At 40.0% G+C, this 26,128-nt stretch overlaps 1 protein-coding gene across 6 annotated transcripts; it reads right to left on the reverse strand.

Annotated features, from left to right (window-relative positions):
• Window positions 1-435: 435 nt before the first annotated feature.
• LOC141509838 (uncharacterized) lies at window positions 436-20,535 on the reverse strand. Of its 6 annotated transcripts, none has more exons than XM_074219658.1 (5): window positions 19,014-19,151; window positions 13,180-13,306; window positions 11,359-11,451; window positions 5,646-8,181; window positions 436-3,218 (listed from the first exon to the last, which is right to left on the reverse strand). In XM_074219658.1, exons 1-4 carry the CDS (start codon window positions 19,059-19,061, stop codon window positions 5,669-5,671), a joined length of 2,781 nt encoding a protein of 926 aa, XP_074075759.1. In that variant the 5' UTR covers window positions 19,062-19,151; the 3' UTR covers window positions 436-3,218; window positions 5,646-5,668. The 6 variants fall into 6 exon arrangements, with proteins under 6 accessions (XP_074075759.1, XP_074075760.1, XP_074075761.1 ...); XM_074219659.1 differs by having other exon boundaries at window positions 437-3,095; XM_074219660.1 differs by lacking the exon at window positions 436-3,218 and adding an exon at window positions 20,369-20,535 and having other exon boundaries at window positions 5,115-8,181; window positions 19,014-19,255.
• Between the last annotated feature and the right edge of the window lie 5,593 nt (window positions 20,536-26,128).

The raw sequence follows: 26,128 nt of genomic DNA on the forward strand, positions 1-26,128 counted from the left end.
CACTTCAGAAAATGGCAATTGATATAAATTAGAGCTTCATTTATGATTTTGATGATTTTTTGTAGGAAATGTAAATAATGCAGATTAAACTTTAAAATATATTGCATACATTCTTTTCATTCATAGTGTAGTTGTTAAACATTTACCAATACCTTCCTGATTGTACAGGTCCTTGGGAGAGGATATAGATCTGCCAGAGCAAAGTGAACAGAATCTCAGTCCTGATGGCCTCACCTTGGATTTCTTTGTATGTTCTGTTTTTCTGTCTTTTCAAATAAAACCTGTCCTGTATTATTTGAGCTGATGAACAATAGGGAAAATATTATTGTCATATACTGATAGCATCAGAGCTGAGCAAAAAACAATATAGGTGAGCCATTCACAACAACTGACTCTACAAAGAGCAAATGGAGAAACAAGCAATAGCTATGTTGTTCTGAATGTGACTCTGATCCAGCTTCCAGGCCAGTCTGAAGATTGCAAGGGAAGAGGACAAAAGAAGAAGCATTTCTAGAGCATCCCTTCCTTCTTATTTTCCCTTACTGTTTTCCTTGAGAGTCATGACTTTTTGATAGCTGAATTTCATTATTCACTCTGACTTTATAAAGTAATTCTTTAATAATTTAGTTGGTGGGGCAGGGCACTAAATAAGTAAATTAATTTAGGTAATGTTATTTTTTTTTTGCAAGGCAATGGGGTTAAGTGGCTTGCCCAAAGCTAGGTAATTATTAGGTGTCTGAGGTCAGATTTGAACTCAGGTCCTCCTGACTCCAGGGCCAGTGCTCTATCCACTTATTTTTTTCCAATTTAATGAAAAACAACTTTAATATTTGCTTTTAAAATTTATTTAAATTATTTTAAATTAAAAATTTTAAGATTTTAATATCCTCACCCTCCTTTGTTCTCCAGATGTTCATTGAAAAGAAAAGCAGATATGATATACACACACAGTCATGCAAAACATACTCATGCTATAAAAGAAAACACAGTCGACAAAAAGCAAGAAAAATAAAATTTGTTAAAAGTTCACTTCAATCTTCATTCAGTCTACATCAGTTCTTTCTCTGGAGGTGGATAGTACTTTTCGTCATCAGCCCTTTGTAGCTGTCTGAGGTCATTGTGTGGCTGAGAATACCTAAGTCATTCACAGTTTATCATCATACATTGTTGCTGTTACTGTATACACTTATTCTCCAGGTTCTGTTCACTTTGCATCAGTTCACATAAGATTTCCCAGGTTTTTCTGAAAGCATCCTGCTCATCATTTTTTATAGGATAAAAGTATTCCATTACAATCATATACCACAACTTGTTCAATCATTCCCAATTGATGGATATTTCCTCAATTGCCACCACAAAAAGAGCTGCTATATTTTTGCACATATAAGTCCTTTCTTTTTTATATCTCTTAGCAAGATTGAGTTTCCTTCCCTATTTCTTTTAAATCTATTTTTTACTTCTGCTTTTTCTGAGAAAATGATTGCTGCCCCAGCTTTTTTTTTAACTTTAACTAGAGTATAATATATTCTACTTTACTCATTTTCAAGTATTTCTTGTAAGCAACATAGTGTAGGATTCTGTTTTTTAAATTCACTCTGCTATCTATCTCCATTTTATGAATTTTTATTCCATTTAATTCACAATTATAATTGCTGTGTATTTTCCTCCATCCAGTTTTTGCCCATTTGTCTTTGCATACCATCCCTCCACAAAGCACAAGTGTTTTGCTTCTGATCCCCACTCCCCCCAAACTGCTGTTCTATCACATTTCCCTACTCTTATTCCCTTCCCTTCCTACTTCCCTGTAGGGTAAGATATATTTCTATACCCAATTGAGTGTGTATGTTATTCCCATTATGAGTCACTTCTGCTGAGAGGGTTCAATTGTTGCCCACCAACCAATATCATTCCTTCCTCTCCATTGTAAAAACACTTTTGTATTTCTTCTATGTGACATAATTTAATTTGCTCCATTTTACCTCTACTTTCTTTCTCCCAGTACATCCCTTTTTCTAACTCCTTAATTTTATCTGTTTGGATATCATCCCCATCATGATCAACTTATACCCCCTATCTATATTTCTTCCTTCTAACTGCCCTTATAATAATAAAGTTCTTAGAAGTTACAAGTATCATCTTTCCACGAATCTCTTACAATTTCTCTTTCTTGATTACTTTTATGTTTCTCTTGCATCTGCATTTGAAAGTCAAAATTCTGTTCAGGTCTTGTCTTTTCATCAGTAATATTTGAAATTTCTCTATTTCATTAAATATCCATTTTTCCCTAAAGGATTTTCTAAATTTTTATGGGTAGATTCTTGGTTGTAATCCTAGCTCCTTTACCCTCAAGAATACCATATTCTAAGTCCTCTGACCCTTTATTGTAGAAGCTCTTGTATTATCTTGATTGTGGCTCCATGATGCTTGGACAGTTTCTTTTTGGCTGCTTGCGATTTTTTTCTCCTTGATTTGGAAGCTATAGAATTTGGATGTAATATTCCTGGGAATTTTTTCTTTCAGTAATCTTTTAGGTGGTGATGGGTGAATTCTTTCAATTTCTATTTTGCCCTGTAGTTCCACGGTAGCAGGGCAGTCTGCCTTGATAATTTCTTGAAATATGATGTCTAGACTTCTTAAAATCATGATTCTTAGATAGACCAATAAATCTTAATTATCTTGTTCTAGATCCATTTTCCAGGTCAGTTGTTTTTCCAGTGACATATTTTACATTTTCATTTTTATTCTTTCATTTTGTCATTGTTTCTTTACATTTCAAAAAGTCATTAGTTTGCTTTAGGGCTAGCATCCATGGTGAGAATAAGTTCAATTTGGTAGAGGTTGGTCTCTTATGATTACAGTAGAGTCAAAAAAAGAACCCCTCTCTTAATTCCCTGGCACAGTATCTCAGTTGCCTGGTTGATTCCTCCCTGGACTAGACCAGGAAGGGCATTCTTTAAAGCTACTTCCTCAACAGGTAGGGACTCAAGAGCTCCCAGTATATTCTATTATGGACTCCAGGTGTTGTCAGTACTTCCAACACTCCGAGACTCACAAGGATGTGTAGCCTAGTCCATTCTGTCTTTGATTTTCCTTCCCTTAACATAAACAGAGAGTAAACACAGAGAAGCAAAGAATCAGGATCAAGTATTCATGTCCACATATGACCTTCTCTATGGCAAGTGGGTCCCTGCTATTCTTCTTTTTCATTTGAAAGATGCCTAGGAAGAGAGTGAACTTTAGTTTCTTTGGACCCTCTATATGTATTCTCATTTCTAATTCCATTTCTAAATAAATGTCTTTACAACACTATGTAGAAAACCAAATGGCTAATCAAAATATCTTACTATGTCCTGAATAGAAGTATAGGTCCTCCATTACACATAATCACACCTTTTCAGAAGCAGCTTCATCAATTGTCTGTACATGTTCCAAGGAGTCATCCATTATGGCCATGCCTGCATTGTGTGTATGTGTGTGTGTGTGTGTGTGTGTGTGTGTGTGTGTGTGTGTACTATTGTTATTCATTGCTCTTAGAATGTTGAATAAATTTCATACCAGCTAACTTTCTTTGGAAGTCCATTGATGGATGGTTCAAATTAATTTTTAGAGTTTTGTTTGCTTAAATTATATCTTATGCTAATATATATTTAATATTTTTGTAAATATTCATCTATACATTTAAAGGTTGATATATAATTGTAAAAATATGTAATAAATCATTAACTCAAAGAACTAGCATTTATATAACTATTGAATATTTTTAAAGAATTTTACAAAATATTATTGCATTTTATCCTCACTACAACCCTTGGAGGTGTTATTATTACCCTCTTTTTAGAGATGAGAAAACAGAAGCCAAAAGTGGTTATTTGCCCAGTCATTTCGTTAGTAAGTGTCAGAGACTAGATCACCTCCAGGTTCAATATTCTATTCTCTGTGTTGTGATATTTCCAATTTCTTTTTTAATATTGACAATTTAGGTTTTCTTTTAGCTTTTTAAAATCAGACTGCTTTTCCCTACAAAATCTAGCATTTTTTTGTTTACCAATTTAAAGAGGTTTAAATTATTACTCTTCACTGATTTTGAGGATTTTTAGTTTGGACTTTAGTCTTCAAATTGAAATTTCTTCCATAAACTACTCCATTTCTCAATCTGTTCTGTTCTTAGTTAGGGATGAAGGTGGTCAAAGATATACATTTTCCCCTCAAGACTGCTTTGTCTGAATTCCAAAAATGCTGCTACTCTATCCTGTTATTGTCATTTTCTTTTTATTACATTGTTCTGGATTTGTTCTTTGACCCACATGGGATTAAGTTATTGTTTCTAAAGTTTTATTTTAAAATTTATATTGTTAAAATTCATTTCAGTTTTCCCACATCTCTCCACTTCCATAATAGCATCCTATATAACAACTAATATTTTTTATAAAGGGGAAAACACAGCAATTGAGAAGCATATTAAAAAAAAGTCTGACAACATATAAAATATTCAACACAGTGAACCTCCCATCTCTGCAAAGGAGTGGGGTGAATTTAGTTTTGGACACATTAAGTTTAACATGTCTACTACTGGAGACTCAGTTCAAAATGTTTAATAGGTAGTTAGAAATACAAAACTGGAGGTCAGGAGAAAGTTTAGGGCAGGATAAGTGGATTTGAGAATCCTTAGGCTAGAGATAGTGATTAAATCCATGGGAACTGCTGAAATCATCAACTGAGGTAGTATAGAAAGAAAAAAGAGAAAATTGCCCAGGACAGAACCCTGAGGGACACCCATGGCTAGGAAGCATGACCCAGATAACCATCTAGCAGAGACTGAGGAGTCAGCTGGTAGCTGTAGAACTGGGAGATTATAGTGTCCTAAAACCTAAAGAGAAAAGATTATTGAAAAAGAGATAGTAACAAAGATGGCAGAGCAGTCAAGAAAGATGAGGTTTGATAAATAAAATCAAACTATTGAATTTGGCAATTAAGAGCCCACTGGTCACTTTGGAAAGAGTCACTTCTACCTTAGTATTCAATAAATGTAAAAAACCATGATAAAAAAAGAACTATAAAAGAAAGATTCTTCTGCTTAAGATTGAGTATTAAATGTAGAATGTGGTTGTTGTTGCTGTTCACTTGTTTTCAGTTATTTCCAAATCTTTGGAACCCCATTTGGGTGTTTTGGTTTTTTTGTTTGTTTGTTTGTTTGTTTGTTTGTTTGTTTTATAGCAGATACTGGAAGGGGCTTGCCATTCCTCCTTCGGTTTATTTCCTCCAGATGAGGAAACTGAGGAAAGGGCTAAGGGTTAAGGGATTTGTAGGATCCCACAGCTAGTAAGTGTTCAAGGTCAGATTTGAACTCTGTTCTTCCCAACTTTAGATCTAGTACTCTATCTGCACTACTTATGTGTCCTTAAAAAATTGACCATATACCAACATATTCACAGCAGCAATTTTTCTGTATCAACAAATTAGAAACAAAGTGGTTACCAATCACTTATGGAATACATGAAGAAATTATGGTCCAAGAATGTTCTGGAATATTAATTCTGGAATATTAATTCTGGAATATTAATTAATACAAGATGGATGTAAGAAATTTTTTAAAATGCTATAGATTCATGAACAATATTAATTTTCTGATATATGACAAACTCTACCTCCAGTTAAGGATATTTCCACCTCACATAGATTTAGAAGATTTTGGTCCAGTATGAATTTTTTCACATCCAGGAAGATATGAGTTCAGAGTGAAGGCTTTCCCACCTTCATTGTCTTTGTAGAGCTTCTCTCCCAAATTAGTTCTCTTCTGTACAAGGGTGGAGGGCTGTCCAAAGGACTTTTGACGATTATATTTATAAGATTTATCTCTACTGTGAGTCCTCTGGTGTACAATAAGATTTGCGCCACGGCTGAAGGCCTTCCCACATTCAGTACATTTATAGGGCTTCTCTCCAGTGTGAATTCTCTTATGTACAGAAAGTTTGGAGGCATTTATGAAAGCCTTAACACATTGATCACATTTATAAGGTTTCTCTCCAGAATGAATCCTCTGATGGACAATGAGGGATGACTTCTGGCTGAAGCACTTTCCACATTCATTGCATTTATAAGGTTTCTCTCCAGTGTGAATCCTCTGATGTGCAATCAGGGATGAGATGTGGCTGAAAGACTTTCCACATTCATTACATTTAAAGGGCCTCTCTCCAGTATGAATCCTCTGGTGTGCAATCAGGGATGAGCTATGGCTGAATGCATTTCCACATTCATTACATTTATAGGGCTTCTCTCCAGTATGGATCCGTTGATGGGCAATAAAGGATGAGCTGCGGCTGAAGGCCTTCTCGCATTCTCTACATTTATAGGGCTTCTCTCCCGTATGAATCCGTTGATGGGCAATCAGAGAGGAGTTCTGTCTGAAGGCACTCCCACATTCGTTACATTTATAAGGTTTCTCTCCAGAATGAATCTTCTGATGCCCAATAAGAGATGACCTTTCACTGAAGACTTTCCCACATTCCTTACATTTATAACGCTTCTCCCTAGTATGGATCCTCTGATGCACAGCAAGGTTGCAGGTCTGTCCAAAAGTCTTTCCGCATTGACTACATTTGTAAGGTTTCTCTCCAGTATGGATCACCTTGTGTTCAGTAAGGGATGAGTTTTCACTGAAGGCTTTCTCACAGTCATTACATTTATAAGATTTTTCTCTAGTATGAATCTCCTGATGTATTACAAGTCTGGAAGGCTTTCTAAAAGTCTTTCCACATTGATTACATTTATGAGGTTTTTCTCCAGAATGAATCCTTTGGTGTGCAATAAGGGATGAGTTCTGGGAAAAGGTCTTCCCACACTCATCACATTGATATAATTTCTCTTCTGTATGAATCCTCTGATGTCCTGCAAGTTTGGAGGACTGTTTGAAAGCTTTTCCGCATTGATTATGTTCATTAAGTTTCTCTCCAGTGTGAATTCTCTCATGAGTAATAAGCCTTGCCCTCCACCTGAAGGCCTTGTCACATTCATTACATTTATAGGGCTTTTCTCCAGTGTGAATTCTCTGATGTATTGTTAGTTTGGAGGGCTTTATGAAAGCTATTGTACCTTGATTATATTTGTAAGGTTTTTCTCTGGAATGAATCCTTCGATGAGCAATAAGGGATGAACTATGGCCGAAGGCTCTCCCACATTCATTACATTTATAGGGCTTCTCTCCAGTATGAATCCTTTGGTGTGCTATAAGAGATGAGCTCTGACTGAATGCTTTACCACATTCATTACATCTGTTAGGTTTTTCTCCGGTATGAATCCTATAATGTGTCATAAGAGTTGAGCTTTGACTGAATGCCTTCCCACATTCATTACATTTATAGGGCTTCTCTCCAGTGTGGATCCTCTGATGGACAACAAGATTGGAGGATTGTCTAAAAGCCTTTCCACAATGATTACATTTATAAAGCTTCTCTCCAGAATTAACCCTCTGATGTGAAATACGGGTTGTGCTCTGAGGCTTTTCTGGTCTATGAATTTTCTGATGTTTAATAAGATCTGTGCTCTGAAAGAAGACCTTCCAACATTGATTACATCCATGCAAAGTCTCTTTAGGAGGAACTCTCCGATGTAAACTAAGAGAAGATTGATGAATGAGACCTACACCGCATTCATCACCTCCATAAGACATTTCACCAGTATGACTTTTCTGATAACTAATAAGGTCTGGGATTAAAGCAAAACCTGTCTCACCACAATTATCTTGAAAACTTTTCACTCCAGTTTGCTTCAGATGATGATGAATGAGTTCATTCTGCTCATGGAAATGGTCTCTATATTCACTGTATCTGGAATATCCAATCCCTGAGGTAATTTTCTTAAATTGCATTAGGTCCGAATATCGCCTGAATCTCCTTCCATTTTCATCATATTCATGGTGAATTTTTCCAGTGGGGACTGTCTGTTGGACAGAAAGGGTTAGATCTAAGTCTTGGTTAAAATGCCTCTGAAATTTATTACATTCCTCATCTCTCTCTTTACTGGAAGTCTTCCTAAGGTTAATTTTGAATGGTCTGGAATGACCCTCCCAGTGTCCTCGCTTCTTCTCTAAATTGTGTTCACGATCCCAGAATTCTCTTAGACTGAAATCACAGGAAATGCTCAATTTTGGAGTAGACTCCTTGGTTTGAGTCCTGATTTCCCCACCTGAGGAAATAGAAAGATAGAAATATACTTGTTTATTTCCATTAGCAGGAAAAAATAGATTTATACTAACATTCTCCGTTCTTCTTTCTGCTCTTTTCTCCCTCTCTTCCCTACCCTATCCTAGATGCTCGGTACACATCCAACCAGACCAGATATATGACAACTAGCATTGCCCTTCCCTCTCCTCTTCTCTTCCCCCCCTTTTAATGTCATCGCAAACCCATAAAGGTTATTTTACTGTTACATTGCTTCAATGAGAAAAGTGACACTAACTCTAATCCTCAAGGAAGATGGAGGACTTTGTGATTTTATCACCTGCAAAGTCACTGCTACCTAACACTCTCTAGACCTTAGTCTTTGTTATGTCTCTCTCACCTACAGACACCCAGGAACTGTCATCTGATCCACTGGTGTAACCTAAGGACCCAAGACTTTGCCATCCGAACCAGTGCCCCCTTGACTTCTGGGACTTTCCACCTAAACCAAGAACAGGGAACCTTTTTTTTTTCTGCCAAGTGCCATTTGGATATTTATAACGTCATTTGTCTGTTATAATTGGTCAAACATTTAATTAATTAACCAGTAAAAAAACTCCTAGATTTATTGAATTCTGAGTCCTACCTGTGGTTGCCATGGTAATGAGAGATCAAATGATTTCAAGGGCCTCCTTATGGCTTGCAGGCCAGATCTAAACTATGGCTATATGTTATCTTCTTCCAATAAGAGTGCAAACTACATGAATTTGGAGACTGGTTTTTTCCTATGTGGACTCTCAGCACTTAAATAGTTCTTGGCATATAATAAATAGTGTAAAAATGATTTTTCATTCATTTACTCAGTCAAAAAGAATAATCTTCAAACTCAAAAATAGAAATTAATAATAATAAATTACTCACATCTTGTAAAATGACTCATCTTGAAAAATGACTTATATAGAGAGATACAAACTAAACCTCTGGATCCTCCTAGATCTACCAGGGCAGGCATTCTTAATATTCTTTACATCTCAGGAAATGGGAAGCATAATGGGTAAGTGATATGACAAATATCACACCGCTTATAAGGAAAGAACTGAACCTAGGACTTTCCAGAGAGTCTATTGAAAATAGAAATTCATTATTCAGATGTCTGTTATTGCTTATTCTTTGGTAAGGGAAGGCTATATATTTCATATTTCTTTATGAGTTTTTTGTAACCATATCATTGCCAACTTTTATCAATTTGATACAATAACTGAAGAAATATGCCCACTCCCTTCAACACATATTAGGTAACCACTGGGGAGTGACTCAGGCATCATCCTGGCAGCCAAAGAAGAGATGCCCAGAGGAGATGCAAATAGCCAACTGCTTCCTTGGGTGTCACATCCCTACCTACTCAGAAACTTTAGAGACTCTGAGAAAAAATTCCAACGACTAAATTCCATTGCATTATCAAGTTTCAGAATCAAAGTCAGATATGATTTGAGGGTAGAAAAAAACCATGCCCTATCATCAACTTTGATACAGCAATCTAAGAACAATAGGGCACGTTTATCTCGTGGGCAACAGAAATTGTTATGGGTTCCCCTTCTGATAGAATGTGAGCATTTGGCTGGCCAAGCCCCTGTTATTTTTCTATTTGTATCTCCAGCACTTAGCACAGTGCTTTCCACATAGAAATTGATAAGTAATTCTATCATCAAGTCAAAATGGTTAGATCCGAGATTCGACATGTATCCATCCATTTTATTCCTCTCTTCTCTGAATCTATCAATACTTATCATAAAGTATTATACTGTGTCTAACCTATATTAGATTGTTTTCTGTCAGAGGAAGGGGGGAAGAAGGGAGGGAAGGAGAAAAATGTGAAAATCAAAACCTTAAAAATGATTGTTGAAAACTATCTTTGCATGTAATTAGAAGAATAAATATTTAAAGTTTTTGAAACCCCCAAAAGCAAAAAAAAGTATAGTGATAACATCATTACCATATATTTATTACTATGTGTTGTTTTGTGTACATTGGGACTTTTAACTCCATTGGGATGGTCATTAGGTGGCTTTTCATGCAGCCTGTCTTTCATTTCATTCTATCCAAGACTGCATCCCTGCCTCTTCCAGACTTTCTCAACCAAGTCATAGAAACTTCTAGACTTACTCTTCCCCTAGATTTCATGCAATAGAAATGCCTCTACCCCTGTAGCCTTTTCCTCTGATTGGCTGGTACTTCCTAGACCTTTATTTTTTAAAATGTTTACCCAAAACAACCATATCTTCACTCCTATCCAGGTTGCACTCTCAATACTCTTATTATATTCTTACAACCATGCCACCATCGTAGGTATCCTCATCTCTTCCCCCCCCCATCAACCATCTTTTGGTTTCTTTTAGTATCATTTTCCTCCTCCCCATTAGAATGTAAGCTCTTTGAGGGTGAGGACTGTCTTTATTACTGCTTCTTTTTCTATTCCCAGCACACAGCACAGATTCACATATAGTAAGGGTTTTACAAATCTTCTTAACTTGAATTAACAATTACTTTCTCTGCTTTTGTATCCACTGGCTTGTTTGGATGGATCTTTGTCCCCTAGTCTGTGATTATGCAGTTGATTTATTGAACGTTTATGTAGGATTTCATGGGTAACCCAAATGGATTGTCGGATTGAATCCAAGTTCTATTGGTTTTTTTTATCTACTCTGAAAGCATATCCTATAAGTGCCAGAGATATGATCGAGCCTTAGAAGGCAGCATGCATCATTCTAAAACTATATCTCACATGTTCAAGGTGGGTTGCAAACCCTCAAGGACAACAAACATCTCCTCTGACCCTTGAGTCCGTCTTAGGACTTTGGGAAGCATACTAGACCCAATGGGCAAGGGATCGTTTGTCATATCAATGAACTGACAGGGATACTGACTCAAAAGATTACTTCTTGGATAAAGGAGCCCATCAAGATGGGGAAAGAGAAAGGTCTGTGTCATACCAGGGGACTAATCTTTCTTCAAGTGTAGTCAAATATCAGGCAAGAGAGACTGGAAAAGTGACTTTTGTTGACCAAAAAAGAGATTTTGATTGAACTGGAAAGTAGCCTTATTCTTTTATGAATGACTTTGGGGCATTTCTGGCAGAGTTCTCTGTACAATATTTCCAGATAATGATTTCCTGAGGTAACAGTGCCCAGTTTCATTCACTTACCTATATAGGAACTCCTTAGGTCTTCTTCTTTCAGCATCCAAGTTTCCTCCTGGTTCAAATGAGTGATCAGATCTGCTTTGGCAACTGGAAGCCCTGTTCATGATAAATAAGGAAGCTCTGAGGATGCAGAGAACTTGTAAATTTAGTTCTCTTTAGGGAAAGGAGACATGTTAGGAAGGGTCACAAAGCAGCGTCAAAACCCTTGGTGATAACCAATATAGTGATTCTAGGAGCTCCTAGAGAGAGAGAGAGGAAGTCATAGAATCATTTTCATAGCTTCCAGCATTGACATTTGAATTTGGGAGAAGTATCAAGGGGGAAAATAAAGGACAGAGTTGATCTGACAGATCCTAGAATACAAGACTAGCAGCAGAGGGTTACATATTGAGACCGTCAATAAGAAGGTCCTGGATAAGGCACAACTCAAAGGGTAAAGGGCTACCCCAGGAGTTAGGGGGTTCTCCTCACTGGATGTTTTCAAACAAAAACTGAGTGATCATCTTTCAGGCTTGTAATTATGATTTCATTTTTCACCAAACTCTAGAATTAGGAAGGAATGGTTTCAGGAAAAAAAATAAATGAAGCTTCCAGTTCCTATCAGAGAATGAAAAGATCTTTGATGTATGAATGGAGAACTAGGGGGTTTCTGTCTTTATGGACAGGAAGCGACTGAGAATCTTTGGTAATGTGAGGAATGAATATTTCTCTCTAATATTTAATAACTAATTATGTATTAGGATCAAGGTTTTTTTCCTTTTCTACCTACTCATTCAGAATCTAACCAGTGTGGGAAATATCTTTTAGAGATTTACCTAGACCAAGATCTAATTAGTCTTGAAAAGAAATCCTAAGTATTGGCAAGTGGGTTTATTCCTGCTAATTGCATTTGCTCAGTCAGGTCTTAGGAAAGGTTGATTCTCCTTATTATCAAGAAAGGTGATATGGAAATAAATTGATGTCTGTTCGAGCAAGCGTTGAGGAGTGGCTAGGTGATGCAGTGAACAGAGTTCCAGCCCTGGAGTCAGGAGGACCTGACTTCAAATCTGACCTCAGACAATTGATCTTGGGCAAGTCACTTAACCTCACATTCAGGGCCATCTCCAGTTATCCTGATCCATATCTGGTCACTGGACCCATATGATTCCAGAGAGGAAAGTGAGACTGGTGACTTAGCACAGCATCCCTCACTCAAATTCAATTCACAAGCTTGTCATGGTGTCACCTCCCTGATGTCATGGTCTTCTTTGGGAACAAAGGACAAACATCAACATCAGTGACCCGAGTCACATACCCCAATACCTTCATTTTAATGTAGTCCACAATTGTCTTTGTATTAACCAATCTGAGTTGATTTCTACCCCTCAGGAACACCTCTTTAAAGGGCATATAAACTGTGATCCTGCCATCATTAGAAAAAGATGGTCAAATGACCTTAATTAATAAAATAATCAAATTATCCCAAAACTCCATCTCCAATAAGTTTTTAAATATCACAGTTTCTAATAATAGTTAAATACTTGATCCATGAAGCCTGTATAATAGTTAGGAAAAGAAGGAACAAAGATCTTCCCTTTACATCAGATCCACAATTCCTTGGACAAGTTTTGAGTCAAATCAAAAACTATCTTGCAAAAACCTAAAAAAAGGGGGGGGGGCGACTAGGTGGCATAGTGGATAAAGCACCAGCCTTGGAGTCCGGAGTACCTGGGTTCAAATCCGGTCTCAGATACTTAATAATTACCTAGCTGTGTGGCCTTGGGCAAGCCACTTAACCCCATCTGCCTTGAAAAAAATCTACAAAAAAACCCAAACTATCCTTACCTAATGACAGCAGGTTCTGGGAGGTCTCCAGCATGACATCTTTGTACAGAGCCTTCTGAGAAGTGTCTAAGAGACACCACTCCTCCTGGGTGAAGTCCACAGCTACATCCTTGAATGTCACTGATTCCTGGAAGCATACAAAGTCACAGAATTTAGAGCTACACTTTATTAAATCACCTAGAATAGCTCCCTTACTTTTTCACGAGGAGGAAACTGAAGTCCAGAGAAGACCACAGACTTGCTCAAAAGTCACACTCCTAGAAAGTGTCAGGACAATCACCTGAAACCATAAATTGAAAAAAACAAATGGAATGTTGAGAAAAGTATTTTATCTTAGAAACTGGAAGACAGCTGAGAAATATCTTATTGTGATTAGTTTTTACCTACAATGTGAGAGGGGATGGGTATGATTTATTCATTATTTTTTAAATTAATTTATTTTTTATTTTATCTTATTTAAGGCAATGGTGTTAAGTGACTTGCCCAAGGTCACACAGCTAGGCAATTATTAAGTGTCTGAACTCAGGTCATCCTGACTCCAGGGCTGGTGCTCTATCCACTGTGCCATCTAGCTGCCCCAACTTATTCATTATTGATGAGTTTCTGATGAAGAGGGAAAGAATGCAGTGTGAAATGTCTCCTCATCAAACTCATCATAGGTGATATGTTATAAGTAATTCTTATGAATAATTTTGTGGATTTTTCCTGAGGACCCAGCATATACAGTATATTCTGCAAAAATATTTTCTGGATTATAAAGAAAAAACTGATATAATAAAAATTATTTCCTAAGAGAATAAATTTAACTCTTAGTGGAAAAAAATGTGAAGAGAATTCTTTTTTATTTTGTAAGGCAAAGGGGGTTAAGTGGCTTGCCCAAGGCCACACAGCTAGGTCATTATTAAGTGTCTGAGACCGGATTTGAACCCAGGTACTCCTGACTCCAGGGCCGGTGCTTTATCCACCACGCCACCTAGCCGCCCCCAGGAGAATTCTTTTAGAAATATATTTTGTTGACATCTTTTGTTTTGACATTGTCTATATTTTTACATGAATCTCAAAGAGCACCTTTTGACAACAAAGAATTTTAAAATAAGAGAAAATAAAAGGAAAAAAGGGGCAAAACCCAGGCAGTAAATAAAAAAAATTCTACCATTATATTCAAAAATTCAGACTAGGTATTGTAGCTAGCTGAGCATCAAATCCCCAAAGAGCAAGGAGACGTATTTATCCCGTCAGAGGAATCAACCAGGTTGCCACATATAGTAATGAACTTGGTAAGAGCAATTATATATCTATATCTATATCCATATGCATAAATATATATGTATACATATAGAGATCAATCTATATAACCAGTATATATATATTTGATATATATCTAATATATATGTATATATATATATATATACATATATATGTATGTATATATATATATATATATATATATTCAGTACATATATATCTGAGAGATGTTCTGAGTCTACTGCCCCAAAGACTGAGATAGTTTAAGGGAAAATACAACCTCAAGTTATTAGGAAAAATGTTTTTTACTTTTGTTTCTTCTACGATGTGGAAAGGAACATCTCTCTGAAAAAAGGAAAGGGGGGGGAGATAAGCAATTAAGAACACATTACTATGTGCCAGACTGTTAATTACTTCTAAAAAATATTATCCCATTTGATCATCATCCTTTGAGGTAAGTGTTATTATAGATTCCATTTTGCAGTTAAGGAAACTGAGGCAGAGTGAACTGCACAGGGTCATACTATTAGAAAGCTTTTGAGTCTGGATTTGAATTCAGGTCTTCCTTACTCCAGGTTCAGATCCATTGTACCATCAATTGCCTTAAAAAGAAAAAAAACCCAATCCTAATTGATATTAGATAATTAAAAGGAATTGGGGGGGTTAGTTACAAGCCTCTTACAGATATGAGGAACTCAGCTGGGAAGGGCTTAAACCAATGGGAGAGGGGAGAGACCCCACTCAAGACCCCTCAGAATATCCAAAATCCCTGAGAGATTAGGGTCAGAAGGACCATATTGTAGTGATTGGATTTTTATTTCATTTGATTGTTAACTGTTTGTAATTCTCCTTTTGGGAACTGTATGTTCAAATCATTTGACCCTTTGTGGCATGGTCACTGGCCTTATATATTTCTGTTCTATTTACCTTGGACATCAAAAACCTACTTGGGAAGCTAAGGGTCACCATAATACACAGAGCACCAGGACAGGAGTCAGGAAGACCTGGATTCAAATTTGACCTCTGACACTTAGTGCTGTGTGACCCTGGGCAAGTCACTTAACTCAGTTTGCCTTAGTTTTCTCATCCAGAAAATGTGTTGGAGAAAAAAATGGCAAACTTCTTCTGTTTCTTTGCCAAGAAAACTCCAAATGAGTTCACAAATAGTTGTATATGACTTAAATGACCAAACAACATCTTATCATCATTATTATTATATAAGAAATCTGATATAAAGATGTTCTCCCAGATGATAATTTCCCTTCTGATGTTAGATGTTCTGATGCTAATTTTGCGTAAAATTTTTACATTTAATGTAGTACAAATTATTACTTTAACTTCAGTAATTACCTCTAAGCTTAGGTTAAGAATTCATCTCCTTGGGGGCAGCTAGGTAATAAAATGGAAAGAATACCAGCCCTGGAGCCTGGAGGACCTGAGTACAAATATGGACTCAGACACTTCCTACTTATTGGCTGGGTGACCTTGGACAAGTCACTTATCCTCACTGCCCCACCAAAAATTAAGAATTCATTTCCTGGTGACTTCTGGGTAAGATGATTGCCCGTATAGGCAGACACCTCAGCTCACAGGTACCTTCTCTAACAAAAACCTGAAATTCATAATAGACTAAATAATGACCAAGAAGTCCAAATAACATTAAATACTTCTCTTGAAATTGAAAATTATGGGGCGACTAGGTGGCGCAGTGGATAGAACACTGGCCCTGGAGTCAGGAGTACCTGGGTTCAAATCCAGTCTCAGACACCTAAAAACAAAAAGAAGTGGAATAAGGTGTGAGATTGTTGATAATGATGTCATGAAGGGTATGAGATCAGCAGAAGGAAAGAGAGAACTCAAAGCAAAAAATCTCCAATTTTTGGTTCAATGTGAGACAATGTCTTCATCTGAGCAGGTGACAGAAGAACCTGAAGAGAGAACAGAAGTAGAAGATTCACTTTAGTGAGTGGAGAGGAGAGGATAGAGCCAGGAAGGAGGATTTACCTAACTGAAAGGAAGCCCACCAGAGATGAGATGACACCTACAGTCAGTTATTCCTTCCACATCAAGGGGGTTAAGGCATCATGTTTTCATGACCTGGAAAATCCACATTATATTTTTGACCCTCCCTTTGTACCAGAGAAGAAGTTTATAATCTTGAAAGATAAAATATGCAATACCGTATACATACTTTATGCATTTGTGAATTTCTAAATTTTTTCTTTATTGCAGTTTCTGCAGAACTTCCCAATAATTTCTTATGCTGACCCTCAATTTACCAAAACTATGATGGGGAAAGCTATGATGTGGAAAGAATAACTCAAATTAGAATAGAATCAATCAGTACAATTTGATGATAGCCTCCAGTTCCAATCAACAACACAGGAGAAGGATCAGAGGAAGCCAATGTTAGGAGTAATCCAGAGTTGAAGTTTTATAGGATTTGTTTGGTGAGAGAACAAGAGAACAAGGAATTTGAAAATAGAGGGTAGTATACAGTTGAATTGAGTCACCAAAGGTTAAGACTGGGATAATGGTACGCATAACTGGGTAGGTGGATGGGAGCCTGGAAAAACGCTAAGGAGCAGAGAGATTGATCATGATGTGGATGAATAATAAGTCTAGGAGTGATGATCTATAATAAATTTGCAGTACCCATGATGAAGCATGCTGTGCACCTCCAGAGAGAGCGTGTAGATTATTTTGGGCATAACCAATGGGGGAATTAGATTTACTTGACTCTAAGTGTTTGTTTTCTTAATGTGTACAGGAGGAGGAGGTAGGAGAGAGCTAATTTTAACTGAAAATAAAATAAAATGCATGAGAAAAAAGGGATAAAGTTATATATATATATATACATATATATATATATACAATGATTACAATAATGTAAGTGGAAAGAACAACCCACTTACATATGCACACACACACACACACACACACACACACACACACACACACAGATTCAAAAGTGAATGCTAACAATTGATAAAGAGCAAGGTGGTAAGAAAGAAGAGATGAGAGAAAGCTTGCTCCAAACCCACCCCTTTGGGGTCGAAGGAAGTCACAGATGCTGCACACTGTGTATATGTATACATATACATATATATATATACATATATATGTATGTATGTGTATGTATTTGTATTCTTTCATTTGATCAATTGGTTGTGATAATATTTCCCCTTTTTCCTTTGTTTTTTAAAAAATAATCTCATTATTTGAGATAGTTCTCTGAAAGGGGGGAATACTGGGAAAAACAATGATGGAAAAACCAAAAGACATAAATATATATTTATTTTAAAAAAGAATCTTGTTAGGAGTAATAAGGCATAGCACCAGGAAGAAGTGAAAGTGGATAAAAACTGTGAAGCTCTGGAACATGAAAGGTGAATGATGGCCAGACCAAGGGCATGAATCAATCACTAAACATTTATTAAGTGCTTGTTACCATAAGGTACTGGACTAAGTGCTGGGAGATACAAAAAGAGACAAGAGACAGTCCCTGCCTTCAAAGAGCTTACAATCTCTTGGGGTGAACATGTGTGTGGAGATTAAGTAGAATGACAGTTTGGGAGTTTAGGAGACTGAGGGAAACTTTAGGATGCATGAGGAAGTCCCCTAGTAGAATGGCAACAGTTGGGAGGGAGAGAGACACCGAGAGCCAGACCAATTTCAACAAGAAAGGAAAGTGAAAATCCTGCAGGTCAGTAGAAGACAGTCATTAGGACTGGATGGTCAATTTGAACAGGAGGAATGCTGAAAGAAGTCGGAACAAGGAAGGCCTATGATTGCTAATGGGAAGCACAGAGAATTTCAATCCTAGGGAGAGGGTTTTATCCAATTCTTTACCATTATTTTCTCATTTTATCCTCACAACAACCCTAGGAGGTAGGCACTAGTATACACTTTACAGATATGGAAACTGAGGCAGGCAAGGTCACATAGCTAGTAAGGGAAGGAAGCATGAGGAGAGGCGTTGTCAGTACTAAGAGAGGCGAGTATTGACTCCTGAAGTCTTTGCCACCTCTGAGAAACTCCAAATTTGAAATTCAGTCTAACTTAATAGGGGCTGAACTACAAGTTGCTGATTCAGAGATCAAAGAAAGGGGGGCAAAGGTTCCCTATGTACCAAAATATTCACAGCAGCCCTTTTGTTTGTAGCAGAGAACTGAAAACAAAGAGGGAGCCCATCAGTTGGGAGCTGGTGGGATATATTATGGCCCATCAACGAAATGGAATACCCCTGTGCCCCGTTGGGGAAGGGCCGGGGCGACTTGAGGGAAGTCAGCGGGATCAGGAGGAGAATTCTGACAGAAGGCCACAAAACAGAGAAGCAGGTGAGAAACATTTCAGCACTCTGGTCAGAGCCCACCCCGACAGGGCCACTGTGTGATTGTGCTCAGTCTCTACAAGGGAAAGCTTTGAAGAAAAATGGGAGGGGGAGGCCAAGTGGTTTAAAGAAGGGGAGTTAGAAATTGGGGGAATTAACCCCCCCATGTATAAATAATAGCTGTTGATGAATTCTATACAATCTTTGGCTCTTCTGTGTCTTTGGAAGCATTCAGATCTGCTGATGTTGGGCTTACCTGAGATGGCTTCCTCGGAATCCCAGAGGCCATTCTCTCAGGCTCCATGTTTTCCTCCTGGAACAGGTCCAAATCCTTGGCAGACTTAGCTGAGGGCGAATAAATAGCCCAGAGGAGAGGGAATCTTGCCTTTGTCTTCCCAGGAAAGAGGGTGGCTTTCCTCGCAAGGATCTCAGGAGACCAAGGTACCCTGGATAGCAAAAGCCCCTTGTCTTGCCCAGAAGGCCTAGAGTCAAAACAAGCTAGGGGCCAGTCATCGGGGTCAGCCTGGGCAAATTAGAAGGCCCGACCAGAAACAGTTCACACTTCTACTCCTCCCCCTCCCAATCCCTCCTCTGAAAGCTGGAGGCACATAGGGTGTCCCCGAGAGTGAGAGCTCTCCATCCCTCCCCCGGAACCTCTTGGCATCTGACTAAGGGGGAGGCGGGCAAGCCTGGGGGTGCTGGCAAAGGGAGACCTGAGTAGGGCCAGGGCGAGGCTGGGGTTACAGGACGATGTGGACTGAGATGGGGGGCCGAGGAGGCGTTGGGGTGAGCTCTGACTACTGGCTCTGGGCCAAGGGGGGGAGCTGATGGAGGAGTAGTGGGGGTGAGGAGGAGACCGGGAGCAAAATCTGGATCCCCAAAAGGAACTGAAGGCTGCGAAAGGAATGGGCCGGGGAGGTCGCAGGAGTTGGGAATACAAGCCATGCAGGTGGGGCAGAGTGCTGAGTGATCGGAGAGTTGGCAAGGTGGGGCACCGGGGCCCCTTGGGGGGTGTCCGGGGCTCTCCAGCAGTCCCGTGTTAGAGATGAGCCGAAGGGCAGAGGGGATGCCAGAGTCCGAGTCCCAGGCCGGGGCGGGTGGGGCCAGGATTCCTTTGTCCCGGGCTGGGCCGTGCTAGCCATGAAGGGCTCGCCTTCCCGAGCAGCGGGGTGGGCATCCACTGCCAGCCTGGGGCGGGGGGCGCTGATGTTTTAGGCCGACTTGGAGGGCAAAGGAAGCTAAATAGAGGACTGGGTGGGGAAGAGGTGCACTCACCTTGGGGGGAGGGAGGGGCTGAAAGCAATCTGAAGGCCAGTCCTGGGGGGCACGGTGGGAGCAGGCTGATACCGGGGAGGCCCGAACCGGCTTGCAGAGGGCTATCGGGGTTGGGGGGGTCAGCAGGAAAGCGGGGTAGGGGCGGCAGATCGTCGGGAGGTGGGGGTGGGGCTGGGGGCGTGGCTCAAGGCAGGATGCCGGGGGTGGGGGGCGGGGGGCCGGATTCCTTTGTCCGCAGGGTGGCAGCGGAGGCCGGGTGGGAGGAAGGGGGAGCTGAGCTCTGGCTCTAAGCAGATGCCCGGGGCCCGCGGGGTGGGCGAAGCCCGAAAGACTCACCGGGGCCTGGAGAGGAGGGCGCGGCAGCAGAGGCGGGGCGGGGCCTGAGGCCAGGATCGGGGGGCTCCCACCCACCGAGGGCCGGCGATCCGCGCCCGCAGCCGCCCCGGCCGCTCCCTGGGGCCCCCAGCTGACCGGGCCGAGGCGAGGCCCCCTTAGGAGCGGGAGGAGGAGGCCGGGGCCTCAGTGGGCCGGGCGCGATCTGGGCTGGGGACCCCCCCCTGCTCCAGCCGCCCCGCCCCTGGGGCCTCGGGATTGGGGCTCGGCTCGCGCGTCCCTCCCCCGGACCCTGCGTGGCTCCATCTTGGGGGGACCCAGGTCTGCGGACCTCGGCTGCCGGGCCGCGATGGCCCCGGGCCGGCCGCGATGGCCCCGGGCCGGCCGCGATGGCCCCGGGCCGGCCGCGATGGCCCCGGGCCGGCCGGCCTGCGGACAGCTCCCTCCGGAGCCGAGGTGCCGGCCCGGCCCGGCCCCGGGGGAGGGAGGGGAGGCGGGACTCCAGGGCAGAGGAGGAAGGGGGTGGGGCTGAGAGGATCTGACTTTGGGGGCGCGGTCTCCCGCCTGCACCTACCTGGACCCCAGAGCCTGTGGGAGATGGACTGGAGATGCAGGTGCTGGGAAGGCCAGCATCGCGCGTGTGAGGGGGAGGGAACTGGGTGGGAGAGCAAGTAGGGGTGGACAGAAAGGGGGTGCCCCCAGCAGACCCCAGGCAGCCCTGTATCAGGTCAGGAAGGTCTCTGTTATGCTCAGATGATTGGGGAGGGCCGCATTTCCTTGGATGTTGCCCTTTGGGGGTAAAATTCTATGAAAATGTGTCAATTTTGGAAAATTCTATGTTCTCCGCCACCCTGATTCTCTCCTTCCCAAGGGGGTAACTGGGAGTGACTTGAGTAACTGTCTTTACGTCTTGTTTCAAGTGCCCCGGACTGACCTATCCTCATCCATGACTGGACCTGTTTTGTTCGGTTTTGTTGCAAGGCAATGGGGCTAAGTGACTTGCCCAAGGTCACACAACTAGCTCATCATGAAGTCTGAGGCCTGAGACTCCAGGGTTGGTGTTCTATCCACTGCACCAAGTCGCTGCCCCTCCCCCTCACTGGATCTTGGTGAGGAAAGCCTTCACAGGAGCCTGGTGCCCACACCCTGGCCCTCTAGTTGGCATGACTCAAGATTGGATGTCAGGTCCCTGCTGTCCTCTTTGCCCCAAAGCCTGCCCTCTGACACAGGAATTCAGCGGACAGGGCAATGGCCACAAGAACTCACTCCTTTCTCACTCTGCCTGAGCCAGCATTCCTCTTCCCTTACAACTCTGCCCTGGAACCCAGGCCTTCCTGCCTCTGAACAGCATCTCCTGGCCTTCTATCTCTCCCAAAACGTTTCTTCCTCAGGAAGGCTTCCTTTCTATCCACCCCTGCTTGGTCTCCCATCCAATCCCTTCCCCTCTCACACATCCATTCCTATCCTTTCTGTAATCTGAACCTCAAAGATGGCCACCTAACTGTATTCTTTTCCATCAAGGAATTACTGGATGTCTTGTCCCTTCTTCAGTACTGACTTATCAGACCCCAACTCGGACTTGCCGGACCCCTACACCATGTTGGAATCTGTGTAGAGAATGTGTATCTCCTTGGCTCTGCATGGATGTGGTTAGCTACTCTGCTCTACACAGAGAGGAGAAACCAGACTAGAATTATATCTCCCTCCCTCAATATCACTAGTCTAGGCAAAGTTTATGAGAGACCATAAACATAGAAACATATAGCAAATAACAAATTAACCCATTTATCCAAGCCAATAGCAAACAAATCAGAAAAGATGTATCGATTAGAATATACAAGCGTGCAAGACGAGCCATGGGAGCAAGCTATTACAGCTCAAATCTTAAAACCTAGAAGTCTTTCATTGGTAAATTAAGGATAGGGACGAGATTAAACCATTAGCTCCTATACATGTTGGCTTCTTCTGAAACTTTCCCCAGCAGGGATCTCTTCCTGATATGGCACTTCGTGTGTCCTCTCTTAAAGGTGAAAGCAAAAAGAACTAGGATCTCTCCTCTCCCAAGCGCTTGCTAACTCCAGGGCTCACCATGGCATGGAATATTGAGTAATGAATATCTATTAGCAAGGACAATCTTATGCAAATGAGCTTGAGCCTCTGGTGACATTCCTCCTCTGGGACAAAACTTTTTATAGTCCCATTCAAAAACCATCTGGGGTGAGCTTGAACCTTGTAATTGCACAGTATAAACACTGAATCCCAACTTTCCAACACCTGGAGCTGCTTCCATTCTGTCTTAGTTCATAGAATACAATGCCCTCTCTGATGAGGGCATGCCATGCTGGGCACTGCTGTTCCAGTGTCTTCCATGTTGCATGAATCAATTCCAGAGTTCTTTTTAAAAATATTTTTCCAACTTTATGCAGATAGTTTTCAACAATCATATTTTTATAAGATTTTGAGTTTCATATTTTTCTCTTTCCTTCCCTTTCCTTCTCCCTCCCCAGACAGAGGGCAATCTAGTATGTTATGCATGTAAAACTATGTTAAAAAACCATAAAACACAAACAAATTGAAAATAGTAAGCTTTAATTCCAAAGTTCTCAAGTTGAGGAATTTACCAAGAGTGTGGTAACTGACCTTGAGGTCATGTTCATCCTCAGTGAAAGCATTTGATAACATGGCTGAAAACATCATGCTAAAAAAGTATGGGAGCAAGGACACATCCTTGTTTCACTGTGACTGAGAAATCTCGAAAGCATGGTCCACTGTCCATAACTTGGGCAATCATGCCATCATGAAATTGATGTTCAACACTGATGAACTTCTCCAGGCAACCACATTTTGGGATAATTTTCTATAAACCTTCATGACTGATGGAGTCAAACACCTTGGTCATAGCTACAAACATTGTATACAGACGTCTGTTCTGCTCTGGCATTTCTACCATATTTACCATTCTTCAGCCCTTTCTGAAGCCACACTGGTTCTCGGGGAGGTGACCATCTTCCAGATGAAGGATCAGTCTATTGAGAAGGACTCTGGCAAGAATCTTGCCAGCAGGGACTAAGAAAGGGACCTCCCTGTGATTGTCACAGAACAGTCTAATGGAGGCATCATTGAATTCTTGAGGGATGACGACCTCTTCATGCCATATAACCCAAAGATCTGTGTTCAAATCTGATTCAAACTTACAAACTGTGTGACTCAGAGCAAGTCACTTAACTTCTATTGCCTTAGCTCCTCATCTGCAAAATGGGGACACAACTGAAAAGGAAATGGCTAGCCATTCCAGTATTTTAACCAAGAAAACCCAATGGACTTTCACCTAAAGTCAGACACAACCTAACAACACAGCTTAACATCCAGGAACAAGCCGAATCAAAGAAACTTCAAGTTTTTTAATATTGATAATAGCTACATTACTCTTGTTGTTTCCAGTGTTTTCTAGTATTCATGTCTGCCCATAGGAATATATACATAAGCCCAATTGTTTGTATGCCCAGGGTAGAGGCTTATAGATTTATGAATGAGTAATCAAAGAGAATTACTGCTGTTCTAGTTATGATCACCTAGATCTGACTGTTTATGGAATTTTTTTGATTTTTATTCCTTCTGCAAGTTTGGGTTCACTATTTAACCTTACCTGACTAAAACCTATCCCATGGGAAATAAAATTTTACTTAGAACCTTAAACATTCCTTAGATCAGAAGTCAGAAAAAGAATCTCACTCCTTGGGAACATGTAAGTCATCCTCCTCTATCAACCTCCTTGTAAATCCTCTAAATAGAGTTTAAACTGTATCCTGATTTAGTTTTCCTATGGAGTTTGTTTGTTGATTTATTTCCTTAGGAGGTGTATGGACATCATTGTTGTTGAGCTAAGTTTATTCAAATTTTATGACTTTAAAGGAAATATGGAATCATGAATCTATTTTCTCTTTAATTTTTATAGCTTAAGAGAAATGTACAAGATTGCAAATGGGAAAGAAGGATCTCTCTGTCATATAATTGTTCCTATAAGAAGCCCAGTTAGAATCCTAATGATGAGGGACATTATTTATTGGACCCCTGTTTTTATTCCCATTATTATAAATTGGGCTAGTGTGATTCCATAGGGGTAGTGATTGTTAGTAATTATTAGTAACATACACACCTAATAATAAACATTTAATTGGTTTGATCATTTGACATCAGTATAGGTTCTTGTATTAACACATATTATATATAGATATAGATATAGTTATAGATATAAATGTAGATAGATATGTATTATATGAGGATAATTAAATAAGATACACTCTTTCTTAAAGTAGGCTTCACACTTTAAAACGATAAATCTCCTGTTGACTATTTATTTATAGTTATAAAGTTCATTTACCTAACCACAAGAACACTGATGACCAAGCCTAGGGTGGGTGAGATATCTTGAAGTGATAGGGAAAGTCCCCCAACTTAGTTTTGTACCTCTGAATCACACTTTTTTTGCCCAGCAAGAGGAGAGTATCATCTTATGATCACTTAGTCAATGGAAATGACCCGTATCTTGTCCATCATGTGATCACCTATGGGGATGCATCATTGCTGGTCCACCTGGAGGGTCAAAATCAAGAGGTACCAACCAATGAGAATCAGTATTTTACTTTGTCTTTTCTGGGAATCTGGGTGTTCTATGAGAAATGGGGTAACTGAGGGCATAGGTAACTAATGAGAATCAGTATTTTACTTTGTCTTTTCTGGGAATCTGGGTGTTATGGGAGAAATAGGGTAACTCAGGTCATAACTCAGATAACTCAGATATGAGGTCCCACTCATTGAGAGGGTCCAATCTCTTTAATAAATAGTTATTGATAGGGCAACCAGGTGGTATAGTAAATAGAATACAAACCCTGAAGGATCTGAGTTCAAATCTTGCCTCAAACAGTTGACACTTACTGACTTTGTGACCCTGGGCATGCCACTGAATCCCAATTACCTCACAAAGAAATAAATTACTTGTTTTCCAATTATATACAGTACTAGTTTCTACCTATCACTTTTTGGTAAGGTTTTGAATTTTATGATTTTCCCCTCATCCCCCCCCTTCTCTCCTCCCTCCCCCCCCACCACAGAAGGCAGTCTGATAAAATTTTTCCATTGTTTCCATGCTATGCATTGATCAAAATTGAATGTGTTGAGAGAAAAAAACATATCCTTGAGGAAGAAATGAAATATTAGAGACAGCAAAATTATGTCATACATAAGACAACTTTTTAAAATATTGAAGATAATCACAAATAAATAAATTTTAAAAAGAAATGGTTATTGACTCAGAGCTTTGCCTCAGTCGTTTTTCATGTAGATTGTATAATTTTGAACCCCAAAATGAAGGTTTGGGTTTTCTTTTCAAGCCTATGCTTGAGTATTATAACAAAACCTAGGTTTTTACCTCTATAATTTCTGCATTATGATAATAAATGTGGAATTATTTCAAATGAAATATATATATGAAAAATATATTTGGCAGCAATTTCCTACCACACAAACTCAGAAAAGAGCTATTTTTCCTGCAATGCCAAGGAATCATTTCCAAAGCTGAGTATTTTTATTAAATCTATCAATTTTTATATGTAATCTTCTCTTGTACTCCAAATTGAGAGGAGCCTTTGGATGGCTGTTTCCAGGTAGGATATAGCAGAGCAATGAGGAAAGCCATTGTCAGGCAATCAAAAGTCCTTGAAAGTAAAACTCCTGTGATCCAAGCCTCAGAGTCATTAGGATGGA

The sequence above is a fragment of the Macrotis lagotis genome, chromosome 1 (genome assembly GCF_037893015.1).
Source record: "Macrotis lagotis isolate mMagLag1 chromosome 1, bilby.v1.9.chrom.fasta, whole genome shotgun sequence".
Taxonomy (NCBI): domain Eukaryota; kingdom Metazoa; phylum Chordata; class Mammalia; order Peramelemorphia; family Peramelidae; genus Macrotis; species Macrotis lagotis.